Raw genomic sequence first — 14,783 nt, 5'->3', positions numbered from 1 at the left:
GATGAGGCGACCAGAACTGTACACAGTATTCCAAATGCGGCCGCACCGTAGATTTATACAACGGCATTATGATATCGGCTGTTTTATTTTCAATACCTTTCCTAATTATCGCTAGCATGGAATTTGCCTTTTTCACAGCTGCCGCACACTGGGTCGACATTTTCATTGTGCTGTCCACTACAACCCCGAGGTCTCTCTCCTGGTCGGTCACCGCCAGTTCAGACCCCATGAGCGTATATGTGAAATTAAGATTTTTTGCTCCAATATGCATAATTTTACACTTGTTTATATTGAATTGCATTTGCCATTTTTCCGCCCATTCACTCAGTTTGAAGAGGTCTTTTTGGAGCTCTTCGCAATCCCTTTTTGTTTTAACAACCCTGAACAATTTAGTGTCGTCAGCAAACTTGGCCACTTCACTGCTCACTCCTAATTCTAGGTCATTAATGAACAAGTTGAAAAGTACAGGTCCCAATACCGATCCTTGAGGGACTCCACTTTCTACAGCCCTCCATTGGGAGAACTGTCCGTTTATTCCTACTCTCTGCTTTCTGCTTCTTAACCAATTCCTTATCCACAAGAGGACCTCTCCTCTTATTCCATGACTGCTAAGCTTCCTCAGAAGCCTTTGGTGAGGTACCTTGTCAAACGCTTTTTGAAAGTCTAAGTACACTATGTCCACTGGATCACCTCTATCTATATGCTTGTTGACACTCTCAAAGAATTCTAATAGGTTACTGAGACAGGACTTTCCCTTGCAGAAGCCATGCTGGCTCTGCTTCAGCAAGGCTTGTTCTTCTATGTGCTTAGTTAATCTAGCTTTAATCATACTTTCTACCAGTTTTCCAGGGACAGAAGTTAAGCTAACTGGCCTGTAATTTCCGGGATCCCCTCTGGATCCCTTTTTGAAGATTGGCGTTACATTTGCCACTTTCCAGTCCTCAGGCACGGAGGAGGACCCAAGGGACAAGTTACATATTTTAGTTAGCAGATCAGCAATTTCACATTTGAGTTCTTTGAGAACTCTCGGGTGGATGCCATCTGGGCCCGGTGATTTGTCAGTTTTTATATTGTCCATTAAGCTTAGAACTTCCTCTCGTTACCACTATTTGTCTCAGTTCCTCAGAATCCCTTCCTGCAAATGTTAGTTCAGGTTCAGGGATCTGCCCTATATCTTCCACTGTGAAGACAGATGCAAAGAATTCATTTAGCTTCTCTGCAATCTCCTGATCGTTCTTTAGTACACCTTTGACTCCCTTATCATCCAAGGGTCCAATTGTCTCCCTAGATGGTCTCCTGCTTTGAATGTATTTATAGAATTTTTTGTTGTTGGTTTTTATGTTCTTAGCAATGTGCTCCTCAAAATCTTTTTTATTATCCCTTATTGTCTTCTTGCATTTCTTTTGCCAGAGTTTATGTTCTTTTTTATTTTCTTCATTCGGACAAGACTTCCATTTTCTGAAGGAAGACTTTTTGCCTCTAAGAGCTTCCTTGACTTTGCTCGTTAACCATGCTGGCATCTTCTTGGCCCTGGCGGTCCCTTTTCTGATCTGCGGTATGCACTCCAGTTGAGCTTCTAATATAGTGTTTTTAAACAACTTCCAAGCATTTTCGAGTGATGTGACCCTCTGGACTTTGTTTTTCAGCTTTCTTTTGACCAATCCCCTCATTTTTGTGAAGTTTCCTCTTTTGAAGTCAAATGTGACCGTGTTGGATTTTCTTGGCAATTGGCCAGTTACATGTATGTTTAATTTAATAGCACTGTGGTCACTGCTCCCAATCGGTTCAACGACACTTACATTAGATGTTGCCCTTTATATGCTCTCTGTAAGCTCCTCCCCCTTCATGTGACTGTAGATAGAGCTTAGGATAGGGCGAGGTCAAACCATTCATAATCACATGGACGGGGGGGAAGGGAGAGTTCCCAGGTTCCTTGAAAACCATCCTTTGGAGGCTTTTGCATGTTTCTGTCTAATAATTTGTTTAAAATAGCTTGGTGGATGAAAATGTTAAAATGGCTTAGCAGGCCACATTAGGACCCCTCTTGGCCCTAATTAGGCCCAGGCACCAGATGTTGCCCATCCCTGGTCTAACTCCCTGCCCTGAATTTGTTTGGGGGGGGAGAGTAATTTAAAGTACATCCAAAAACGGAGACGCTTTTCAGGAATATGAAGGGCAAAGACAAAACTCAAAATACTGTTTTGTCTCAGCTCCTTAATTTTTGCAAGCAGCTCCTACAAAAAATTATTTGTTAAATATTCTACCAAAGGCTATGAAACGTCTCCTTGCCCCACCAACTCCGGATCTTTTCATTTCCTCTCTATACCTTCCCCATCTCTTCTCTGACCAGAAGTCTCCAAATCTTTTTAGCCTCTCCCCATACATAGAAGCTGTTCTGCACCCCAGGTAAATTTTCTAGCACATTAATTTTAATATGAATGGAGCGTCAAAAGCTCCTTTGGAGGCAGTTAAGTTCCCAGCCCTAGCCTGTTTATAGAAGCCAGTGCTGGGTGGAAGAGAAGCTGTAATCAGGTTGTAGCTACCGGGGCTTAGGTGGATCAATTATTTTGCAGCTGGAATTGATTACTTTTCATCGCAGGCCCAAGTCTTTTGATTACATGTTGGAAGTACAAAATGAATAGCTTTGGACTTGTTACAGGCACGGGTACTAATCAGCATGTAGCAGATAGACCTTGCTTGCCAAGTTTGCCTCTGTAATGCAAGGGCTCTTTTTAATTCATGTGAACTCTTTGCTGTCCCGTAATTGCATGCAGCATTAACACTTTTAACACAATTCTAATTTGGAGTTTATGACTTATTTGCAGAACAACACCTCTTGGAAGCCAGACTCGTGCCGAGAGTGCAGTTGCCATGGTGACATTGTCCTATGCAAAGCCGTCATTTGCAAAAACCCTCGTTGCAACTTCTGGAAGGTAAGGCAACAGAATGACGTCCACATGGTAATTGAATTGTCGTACCGAGGGTGGGAGGCAGTTCGGTTGCACGGCTCTTGCCAGCATTGTCAGGGAACAGGCTGTTTCTTCGTGTCAGAGCACATGCTTTGCATGCAAAAGGCCCCAAGTTCAGTCCCTGGCATCTCAATGTACGGCTAGGAAGGACTTCTGTTTGAAACCCTGGAGAGTTGCTGTCAGTTAGCTAGATGGTCTAACTTGGTATAAATCAGCTTCCTGTGTTCCTGTTGCCTCATCTTTGTTTGATTGTAGCCAATGTGGTTTCCAGTGTGGCAGGTGCCAGTTTGCCCAATAGTACTTCCTACGACACCCCCAAAAGGTCTCATGATATATCCTCTCAAAAATCTACAATGCACAAGAGAATATTTGCTCTTCCTGCTCAGTTCTTGTTTGTACTCTTCGCTTTCATTGAACATATCCCCCCCCAAAAAAAACCCCAAGGATGCTAGGATTGGACACCCACCCTCCTTTCTGTTCTGAAGAGAGGAGTGCCATACCGGCAGGTACACTGTTACCTGCAAGTGCTGTGCTGGCGACCCATTATTTAAACAAACAAGTAAACCACAATCTGGGAAGTGGCTTTTCTAGACAGATGGATTTGTGATACTCACTGAATGGCTTTTTCCTGTTTAGAGGAAAGTAGGAATGGAAGGATCTATCCATTTCTTTTGGGAGGAAGGGCAGGATATAAATTCAGTAAATAATAATAATAGTTTTGGTTCTCATTTTTTCCGGTATTAAATTCAGTTCTCTACATTTCCGCAGACATTTATGATTTTTTAAAAAATCCTCATAAAAATTCTTCAGCATTTTAATGCGAATTTCCCCTGATAAATACATTTTTGTATGCCGTTTTCAGTAACGTGCACATTTTGCAAGCTTTTTCTCCTAATTCATTTCTATTACACTTTCCCCTAAAATAAGAATTTTTGTAAACATTGGTTGGTTGGAGAACTGCATCACAAAATTCAGATAACTGCATATTTTGAAGGAGGGCTGTGTTTCCATTCTCATATAGTTTCGGAAAGTGCAAATTTGATAGATTCAGCTTTCAATGCAAACTGAACTGAATTTCTTCTCCATCCCTAGGGGGAAGTGCTCCAAATAGCTGCCAATGCTTGCTGCCCTAAGTGTGTTTCACAGACAGAGGGATTTTGTGAGCATGAAGGACGGATCCATGAGGTGAGCATTTCTTTTGTATCCCTTTCAACTTGTGTTGCTTTTCTTGCTGGAATTACCCTGTCTCATCCCTGTTGGGAACTTATCTTGCTACTTCAGAGAGGCATTCAGAGAACTTCATATTGGAAACACAATCTGAACAAGATCTAGTTGTTTGCCTGGTATGCCAGGCGAGAGAAGTCTGATTGCTTGAAGGCAAGCGCTCTTAATATCCACAAAGTGTTGCATGAATCTGCCCGGCCAATACTTTGGCTGTGTTAAATTTTTGTCTAGTTCTTGCATTCAGGGAACTAGGTCAGAGAAATCTTATGCAGCTTCACACATGACCTAGCCAAAGATATTGCTGCAAATTAACTTTGGGGCAGATACCCAAAGATGAGAAGAAGAAGAAAGAATTGGCACACTCTTGCTTCCAACTGGGTCATTTTCACAACCTTGGCATTTTCACTACAGTAATATTAGCACGTTCTTTTCCAGGAGCCCGTTTGTTGCATAGGCAAAGGGAAAGAACCATTAATCATCTCCTCCTCTTGCTCGCTGTAATTTCTCCCATTTGGGGAAAAGAGACTTACCAGGAGTAGGATAGGATGCCAGCAGAAGCCTCTCCAGGAAGCAAACAAGCCTCTGAATTGTAGGCCTATCAACAGTAGGGTTGCCAGGTTCAATCCCTGAGACTGATCCTGTATCTTTAGGAGAAGAGAAAGTCAGCCAAGTGCAGGTGTTCTTGCAACCCTGTAATGGGAAAAACCACAAGGTGGAATTCTCCCTTCTCCCTGCACAACTTTTAAAGATACAGAAGACCTCTTGGTTGCCAGGCCCAGCCTCTAATAGGTCTTCTGTATCTTTAAAAGTTGTGCAGGGGGAAGGGAGAATTCCACCTTGTGGTTTTTCCCATTACACTGTTGCAAGAACACCTGCACTTGGCTGACTTTCTCTTCTCCTAAAGATACAGGATCAGTCTCAGGGATTGAACCTGGCAACCCTAATCAACAGGTTTTCACCATGCTAGCAGAAAATGGAACCTCCCTGTTCAGAGGCAGTGTACCTCTGAGTGCCATTTGCTGGATACATGCAACGGGAGCTAGGCATCACTCTAGATTGTTTTGCTATTATCTCCTGTCTTTTTTTTTTTTAAAAAAGAAAGCCCCACAAGATGGACTCTTAATAGAGAATGGGTGTAACACAGCAATGGGGAACATGTGGCACTCCATACATTGTTGGACTTCAACTCCCATCAGCCCCAGCCAGCTTGGCCAACGGTCAGGGATGATGGGAGCTGTGGCCCTCCAGGTGTTGTTAGACTACAGGTTCCCCATCCTTGGCCCAACAGCACAACTGGCTGTGAAAGTTAAATGTATCTGACTGCGAACTACTGGCAAGAGTGCTGGGCTTGGATGGTCCTCTTGTCTAACCCAGAAGATGCAACTTTTGGGGGTTGAATCCAGCAAAGTGATTGCACGAGCAGAACAACTTCTGCTTGCGCAATGGGATTTCCCCTCCCTCTGCTCTGTCTGTGTGCCCACTACATCCCAACAAATCTGCTCTGGAGGATTGGAACCCCCAGAGCAGATTTTTTTGATGGGGTGTGTGGGGGAACGCATCAGGAGGAGAGGGAAGAGAAGTTCTGTTGTGTGAGCAGAAGTTGTTTCACACATGTAATGACATGGTTGGATACACCCCTGTACTTCTTGGCCTCTTGATTATTGTACTGCTTACATCATTTCCTTTACTTACATCATTTCCTTTACTTACAACATTTCCTTTACTTACAATGTTTCCTTTGTTTGCTTCACCAACAGAACTGAGAGAAAGTTGGGATCTAAAGGATCTCACAGAGGGGTTTTTTTGGCCAGCAGGTAACATGGGACATAAAATGGCAGAATATAAAGATTTAAATGTACTTTTTAGTTTAAAGCATGGCAAAAATGGTTTCACTTGTAATGTATGTCTGAGAGTATTATTGAAACAAATGCAAACATTAAAATATATGACCCTGGCTATAATTTCGTCATAGGACTAGGAGGAAGGAAAATGAAATTATGACTACAGGGCAAATTCACCATCCAGATCTGGCATTGCTTTCTTTTTTGTTAGGGAGATTAGTGGCCAGTGGCTTAGTAGCAAAGGAAATGTCTGTAATGGGAACCAATGGCCAGGGAATAGCAGAAACTTCCCAGGAGCAGGCTATTTCTAAATCTTCATCTATACATTTAAATTAGCATATGCACATTGTGTACAAATCTGTGTTATCTTTTGTTTTGGTATTGTGTAAGTGTCCATTCTACCCAGGAGCGCAAAACCCATCTGAGTGGGGTGGAGAGTAGATGGTAGGGTATATCTTTCCCTCTGCCATCCAAGGATGTTGTAAGCAAAATCTGTCTGTGAGAGAAAACATAGAAGCTGCAGTTTTGGAGACAGACTGAGAAAGAGACAGAGAGAGAACTGGGAACTGTATGCTTACCATCAGGGGACTCAGGGATGCTTCCCTCTCTGGAGATCTGATACAGGGCAGTGGAATTGGCTGCTTGCAGGAGTTAAACTGTGTGCCTCCATCTACGCCCAAGCTGAATATGTGTAAATAAATTGAAATATCACAGAAACACCTTAAATCTCCAGCAATCTTTTCTTCCAACAGAAAACCAAACAAGGGTAAACAATGTGTGTCTGGAACTTTAATAGTGCTTGAGGAAGTGGAGTGATAGCCACCAACTTGGATGGACTTAAAAGAGGATCATGCTAATTCATGAAACTGTGGCTACTAGCCATGAAGGCTAGCTGTACAGTACCTCTGGTATTGGTGGCAGGATGCCTTTGACAGTGCTGTTGCACTCATGCACTGCTTACGGGTGTCCCATAGGCATCTGCTTGGCCACTGGATGTGGATCTAGATGGGCCTTTGGTCTGTTGGTCCAGCAGAGCTCTTCTTATACTCAAAATGATGTGGTTTTCTCTCATGGATGACAGAGGTCTCCAAGTGGGTAATATAGCTCCTCCTACAGCCCAGAGACAGGAAACGCTTCAGCGAATATTTGTTCCTCCCCTGCTGCTGAGGCTCAGTTTTAATTTCCTGTCTCAGCCCGGAGCACATCCTCTTGGATTCTCTCCTTCTTTTTATGATAGTCTATTTCCTAGCTAAGTTTTCCAGCATTTCTCCTTCCCTTACTGTATATGTCATACCTTGAGTTAAGTCTATCTGTCTTCTGATCTACTTCTCTTAGTCTTTCTGTCAATTTCACTTCATCCATCCTCTGTATCTCCTCCACTTCTATGGGAGTACTCTTCTGTCAGTTTCACTCGCTCCTTTTTGGTTTCTATCTGAGCTATGGAAAAACCAAAGAGAGCCAAGTCAGTGGAGGAGAAGAACATGGATAAGACAAAGAGCTACGTTTCCAAAAAGAAGCATCTTTAAAAAATCGGGCAATACCCGGCTACGGCCACGGTCAGTTCCCATTCACTGCACTTTCCCGCTACTTTTCAGCAACGGCTGCTTACTGGCGGTGATGACTCGATGGAAGGGTCTTCTTCAGGAATCTTTTTGCGCAGCTCACCAGCGTCGTACCCGGCTCTGCCAGGCAGCGGGGTAAGTCGATACGGGGACGGACTCATTCCCCCGGCAGGACTGCGGGAGGAGATAGCGCGGAGGTGCAATGAGGCGGTTGCGCCCGCCATTTTGGATGACCAGAATACAGCAGCAACCGCCATTTTGGAGAGCGCTACTGATTTAGCACCAGTTATGACGGAACGGAGCACTTCTGTCCTGCCTGATACCTCGACAACGGTCACTGCTGAGGGAGGCGTTCAGGCCACATTAAGGGCAAACAAGCAGCGTTCTCATGCAGCCCCCCCATTCTCCCGATCCTCCCCGCCTCCATCCTAATATGTCGAGACAACTGAAATCGCTGTCTTCTGAGGACGAAGGCATCACCAGGTCAGCCCAGCGTGAAGCAACTTCCCAAGCCCTGGCTAGGGAGTCCTTGCAAGAGCCTTATCCAATAATTCAGCAGCAATTACTGTCTGACCTCTTCTCTCCTGCTGTGCTGCATCAACTTAGAGAGGCCATCCTAGGGGATTTACCCACAGAAGGGGGGCGGGGATGCAGAAGGGGATTCCCAGCAAGGGAATACGATCAATCGCCCTTCCCCAAGGAGGCAATTAGAGCAACAGGAGATAGATATAACCCACTCTCCTGGACCCCTTTCTGCTGCAATAGGGCAAGACAGATGGCGGGAACTTACAGTTAATGAGAGACACCCTGATGATGGGGGAGATGATGTATTGGATGAAGGGGATGGGGAATGGAGTGATGGATCTGAATTGGAGGACTTTGGCTCAGCTAGACTTTTTCTGGAGGTCCATTTCCCTCCTCTATTTCACAAAGTGTTGACTGCTTTCGACCTGAACTTGGCACAGCAGCAACAGCAGCAGGAGCCAGTATCTAAATTCGCTTTGGTCCTGCCTGTCCCAAGATTGTCCACCAGGTGCATTCCTTTCCCTGCTCCTTTTAAGTCATTAATGAAGTTGGAGTGGGATTCTTCACTTCTATGTAAGAAGGGTACTAACTACGCTAACAGATTTTATATTCTAGATCCTGAGGTCATGGAACAACTGTGAATCCTGGCAGTGGACAGTCCAGTCTCTGCTTTACTGTCCAGGGCTTTTCTTCCTCAGGATGGGGATGCTCAGATGAGAGATTCCAATGAGCGTAAGATGGAAGTAGCCCTAAAAAAGACTCATGAGGCGGCTGCCCTTTCCATAAGGGCGTCAGTTTCGGCCTCAGTGTTTGCCAGAGCAGCACTCCTTTGGGTAGAGGACCTTCTAGTCGATATGTCTCTAGACCCCGTCAGGATGAGAAAATCTTTATTAAAAGTTTCTAGATCACTTACCTTTATAGCGGATGCAACTATGGACGCTTCCCAATTTTCTTGTAGAGCTATAGCAGATGCAGTGGTTGCACTCAGGCACCTTTGGCTTAATCATTGGGATGTAGATGCTCCCTCAAGAGCTAATCTGGCATCAGTACCTTTTCTTGGCTTCAAATTATTTGGAGACACGGCGTTGCAAGACGCCTTAATAGAGTCTAGAGACAAAAAGAAAATTATGCCATCTCAGAAGAGGGAAGATCGGTGTTCCTTCAGGCACCCGTTTCAAGCCTCCCAGTCCTCCCAGTCCTTTTGTGGGACTAGATTCAGGGGCCGGAGTCGTGATTTTCGATCAGCCCATCCCTTCTGGAACAGACAAAGATTCCAACAAAGAAACCAGCAAGCTTCTTCCTACAAGGGGCCTTCAGGTCAGACACGCCAGGGTCGTCAGAACCAACAGCGCTTCTGACTCAGACAATGTATTCCCAGTGGGAGGCAGACTAGGCCACTTCTCCCATCGGTGGCAACAAACTACCCAGGACAAGTGGGTTTTAAGAATAGTCATGCAAGGGTACAAAATAGAATTCAAGGAGTATCCGTCCGCCAGGTTCCTTTCTTCACCCGTTTCCAAGTCCTTGGTAAAGCAGCAGGCAGTTTCCAACGAAATTGGTCGCCTGTTACACATTTCAGCCATAGAGGAGGTTCCTTCCAGAGAGTTTTTCTCAGGGCTTTACTCTGCCCTGTTTCTGGTCGAGAAGAAGGACGGATCCTGGCACGCGGTACTCGACCTCAAATTTTTGAATCGATTTGTGGTCACTCAAAAATTCCGGATGGAGACTCTAACATCCATAAAAGAAGCACTTCAGCCCCACGATTTTCTGGCATTGGTGGACCTGAAAGATGCTTACCTACACATACCTGTTTGTCCAACTCACAGACGCCTCCTACGCTTTTACTAGAATGGCAGTCATTTTCAATTCAAGGCCCTGCCCTTTGGTCTAGCCTCTGCCCCACGAGTCTTTACCAAGGTGATGGTGACTCTGATAGTCAGCCTTTGCTTGCAAGGCCTGCACATATATCCCTATTTGGACAATATTTTAATTCGAGCCAGCACTCTTTCACGGGCTCAAGAAGTTATACAGATCATTCTAGCCCATCTGAAGGACCACGGATTCTTGATAAATTCTCAGAAAAGTCATCTCACCCCATCGCAGACTCTGGTGCATCTGGGAGCAAATTTGGACACAGTAGATCAATCCATTTCCCTTTCTTCAGAACGTATTCTAAAGATCATAGCATTAGCACGCTCGGTGGCTTGGGCCCGTTCGCCCGATGTCATGACACTTGCAAAGCTACTAGACATGATGGCTTCGGCCATAGGCATTACCCCCTGGGCTTGGCTGCATTCACGACCACTTCAATGGATGCTTCTCCATTTCCAGAAAGACATTGCGCTATGCTCCCACCGTTATGTTCTTCTCTCCCGGCAGACAAAGCACTCTCTCCTGTGGTGGATGAATTCACGCTACCTAGGGAGGGGAGTCCCTCTCCAGGAACCCCCATGGTCCGTCATCAACACCGATGCAAGCCTATCAGGATGGGGGGCTCATTGCCAGGGACAGTACGTCCAGGGCCGTTGGTCTCCTGTGGAATCACGGAAAAGCATAAATTGGTTGGAACTCAGGGCGGCACATCTGGCCCTGCGTCATTTTGCAAGCATGCTCAAGTTCCCGGACGTCTTGCTTTGCACGGACAATACCACAACTCGGGCTCATTTAAACTAACAAGGAGGGACCCGATCGTGAAGCCTGCATGTAGAAGCAGTGGCAATGCTATTGTGGGCGGAGCACCATGTGAAGTCAATCAAGTCAGAATACATCCAGGGCCATCTGAATGTGACAGCGGATTGGCTGAACCACCAGCAGTTGTTCCCCGGGGAATGGGCCCTCAACAGAACAGTTTCTGTCTCTCTTCAAACCAAGTTTGGCAATTTCAAAGTAGACCTGTTTGCATCCGAGACGAACCATAAGACACGACGTTTCTTTTCCCGCTACCACAGCCACGGGGCCGAGCAGCAGGATGCTCTAACAGCAACCTGGCTGACCGGTCTACTCTATGAATTCCCTCCAACTCCGCTGCTCTCCAGAGTATTGAAGAAGATAAGGTCAGAAAAGGCTGGCGTTATGTTGGTGGCACCCTATTGGCCAAGACGCCCGTGGTTTTCGGACATTATACAACTGTCTCAGACTCCACTTTTCTGCCTCACATCACGCCCCGACCTGCTCCATCAGGGTCCTCTTCTCCATCCGGACCCTCAATGGCTTCAACTGACTGCATGGAAATTGAATGCGGCAGATTGTTAACATCAGGCATATCCCCAGCGGTAGTGAACACCATACTGGCATCTAGGAGGCCTTCTACCATTCGTAGCTACCAAGGTACATGGATGGCTTTCTCAACATGGTGTGCTAAATCAGACATTCATCCAGAAACAGCAGAGGTGCCCAATGTGCTACGTTTTCTGCAGGACGGACTTCAAATGGGCATATGGCCCAACACGATAGACAAGCGTCAGCCTTATCTTCTATCTTACAGGTCCACGAAGCTCCATCCTTAGCGTCTCATGAACTCGTGAAAAGGTTTCTCCATGGGGCTACAGTATTAAGCCCTCCAGTAAGACGTTTTCCGACGTGGAGCCTACACACGGTGCTATCTGCATTGCAAAAACCTCCATTCGAACCTCTAGGTTCTACATCCTTAAAAATACTTTCGTTCAAAAAAATTTTTTAATTGCCATTACAACAGCACGCAGAGTTTCAGAGTTGCAAGCACTCTCTGTCGACAATCGCTTGTGTATTTTCCATAGAGATAGGGTTGTTCTATGTACTAACCGAGCTTTTGTACCTAAAGTTAATTCACCTTTCCATACTCAACAGGACATTATACTACCTTCCTTCTGCCCCAATCCTTCTCACCCTTGGGAGAGAGTGTGGCACTCACATGATGTCAGAAGGGCACTCAAAATATACATAAATAGAACTAGACCATTCAGGAGGTCTGACTCCTTGTTTATTTCCTTCCATCTGGCTACGTTGGGACAAAAGGTGTCTATGGCGACTTTGGCAAGATGGATTAAGGCTTGTATCTCATTAGCATACGAGACACTTCATTTAACCTCTCCATTACACATTACGGCACATTCCACCAGGTCAGCGGCTACGTCGACAGCGTTTTCCACTAATGCCCCGATAGCTGATATTTGTAGAGTGGCCACTTGGTCCTCTCCTAGCACATTCACAAGACATTATAAAATAGACTTGTACGCCTCGGCCGAGGCTTCATTTGGGCGCAGGGTCCTGCAACAGGTCCTGCCTACATCTACCCCACCCTAAGTCTGCAGCTTTGATACGTCCCACTTGGAGACCTCTGTCATCCATGAGAGAAGGACCAGTTTGTTCTTACCGTAAACGGTATTTCTTCATGGATGACATGAGGTCTCCAAGGCCCACCCAGGCTGTTATTAAGGGTTGGGACTGCGTCAAGGAGTGCCATGACTACTATTCCATTAGTTTGCATTGGTTTATGTTTTATGGTTGGTTTAACTAATTCGGAGCATGTTGCTCCTGTTCTGTCTGTTCTGTTGTTAATTCTTCATTATTTTCGCTGAGGCTGATGTCAAAAGCTAGCCAAGATATGAAAACTGAGCCTCAGCGGCAGAGGAGGAGCAAATATTCGCTGAAGCGTTTCCTGTCTCTGGGCCAGAGCTTGGAAAAGTTACTTTTTTGAACTACAACTCCCATCAGCCCAATCCAGTGGCCATGCTGGCTAGGGCTGATGGGAGTTGTAGTTTTAAAAAGTAACTTTTCCAAGCTCTGCTCTGGGCTGTAGGAGGAGCTATATTGCCCACTTGGAGACCTCTGTCATCCATGAAGAAATACCGTTTACAGTAAGAACAAACTGTTCCTTCTTTGCGTTACTTTCATGATGGGGTTAGAAAGGGAGAACATAGAGGCCAGCATAGGGCGCTGTGTGGTCCTCTCTGTCTGTTGTCAGCAGTTGACAGGTCGATGTTTCTGCTTTGTTTTCCCCTGTAGGATGATACCGAATGGGCTGGCTCTGGATGTACAACCTGCTCTTGCACCAGTGGGGAGGTTATCTGTATCCCCAAGCCTTGCCCCGCTCTTTCTTGTGAGAGAGGTGAAGTGCGTTCCACCAGTCAAGGGGAATGCTGTCCACGGTGTGTTGGCACTGGAGGTGAGTGAGATGGGGAGAGATTAGTCTGAGATTTGTGCATCTTGAAAATGTAAGCAGATTCACCAACACCAACACCATGGTTTAGCCAAATGTAACCTTTACCTGTGTTAAGCTGTTGCATATTGGAGGATTTTTGGTTCCAGCCACTTTTAGCAAGAGAGAAAAATCTGGTGATCTAGCCATCCATCAGATTTCTTGCTGAACCAAATATCTGCTAAAGTGAACTTTCAGCTTACCTTTTTTTAGTGCCCTGAAAATGCCACCCTGGGCTCTTTTCATCATCACCTGTGTTGTGGTAGGTTGTCTTCTCAATGGCTCGCAGCTGCCATTTAATATTTTTGCATGTCCCTAATGTAGTGTCTTTCTGAGGAGACATGTAGCAGGGAGCAATGGTTACAGTTACATACATTTATGTATTGTTTGAGGCTGACTTTCTGGCATTTCACGTGAACTGGGTGTCTTTACATGATATTTTTAAGAGGGCACTTTCAAGATCACACAGAGTTCTATGCACATTCAGTTGTATGTGCATCAGTTCTGTGCAGACATACAGCTGAGTGCATTAACATTGTGAATGGGGGCAGCATGTATAACCCTGCTCCCCTCCCTCCCGCATTCATCATGCTGTCCGTGTGGTCCTAAGGTGTTACGAAGGGACCTTGAACTTCCTCATGAGCAGAGCTCACTAGAAATCCAAATTCCCCAAAAGAGAGCAGCAGGATCTTTTGCTGGAGTTACCCGCACGTCACCCCCAGAACATGTATAATTTTACCCTTAACTCAATAACACATACACTGCAAGTAAAATAAAGAGTGGTTTTATTAAGAGAAGGAACAAGGAAAAATATTGCAGTTTACAATTGCAGTTAACAATGAGTAGTTTTCTAACTATTATTCATTCATTCATTCAGCAACACTGGATAGACTAAAGCAAAGAGACTAGCCGTATAAACACTTTCACATTAAGCTCACCCACACAGAAAGAAAGAAAAAAGGAAAGAAAAGGCCCAGATAGTTGCATATACCTTTCCTGGAGAGTTGCTGCAAGCCTAAAGCTGAGAGAGAGAGACTTTCGTATTTAGCCCAATGAGCAAAAGCTCCACCCTTTGTAACCAGCGCCAGATCTGAAAGTTCTCACCCAAATCCATAGCTCTGAAATTGTCCCAAAGATGCTAGCGTGCGTTGATAAGAAAAGCAGTTGTGGCAGCCCCCCCAGAAGATGAACTGAACTGCCCTTCTCACTCCTCATGTTTTATACCTTTTCCTAACTAAACTGACCCCAAAGTAAACCCAAAGTAAATGTGATCAGGAAGGTGGGAGCCCACTCATTTCCTGATCAGTTCCCAGATAATAGGTGTGATCTCCTGCTGTAGATTCCTGATGATTCCTCAAGGTTAAGATTATCAAGATTCCTCAAGGTTAAGATTATCATAATCCTTGTGTAAAACAGTTTCTCTGTTTGACAGGAGTTTATCCTGTCTTCTCCAGAGGCTTAGAAATGCACAACACCTCCTAGTTTG

At 45.2% G+C, this 14,783-nt stretch overlaps 1 protein-coding gene across 5 annotated transcripts in view; it reads left to right on the top strand.

Annotated features, from left to right (window-relative positions):
* The window catches only part of FRAS1 (Fraser extracellular matrix complex subunit 1), a 416,443-nt gene that overhangs the window by 146,854 nt on the left and 254,806 nt on the right, over positions 1 to 14,783 (top strand). For 4 of the 5 annotated variants that reach the window (XM_061583287.1, XM_061583284.1, XM_061583285.1 and 1 more), the window contains 3 exons: positions 2,826 to 2,933; positions 4,062 to 4,154; positions 13,105 to 13,264. In XM_061583287.1, the coding sequence (XP_061439271.1) occupies positions 2,826 to 2,933; positions 4,062 to 4,154; positions 13,105 to 13,264 (361 nt within the window). Of the gene's footprint in view, positions 1 to 2,825; positions 2,934 to 4,061; positions 4,155 to 7,679; positions 7,732 to 13,104; positions 13,265 to 14,783 lie in introns of those variants that run through there. The other variant, XM_061583288.1, reaches the window with a different exon arrangement.

The sequence above is a fragment of the Rhineura floridana genome, chromosome 9 (genome assembly GCF_030035675.1).
Source record: "Rhineura floridana isolate rRhiFlo1 chromosome 9, rRhiFlo1.hap2, whole genome shotgun sequence".
NCBI lineage: Eukaryota > Metazoa > Chordata > Lepidosauria > Squamata > Rhineuridae > Rhineura > Rhineura floridana.
This window is presented reverse-complemented; position numbering and strand designations above follow the sequence as displayed.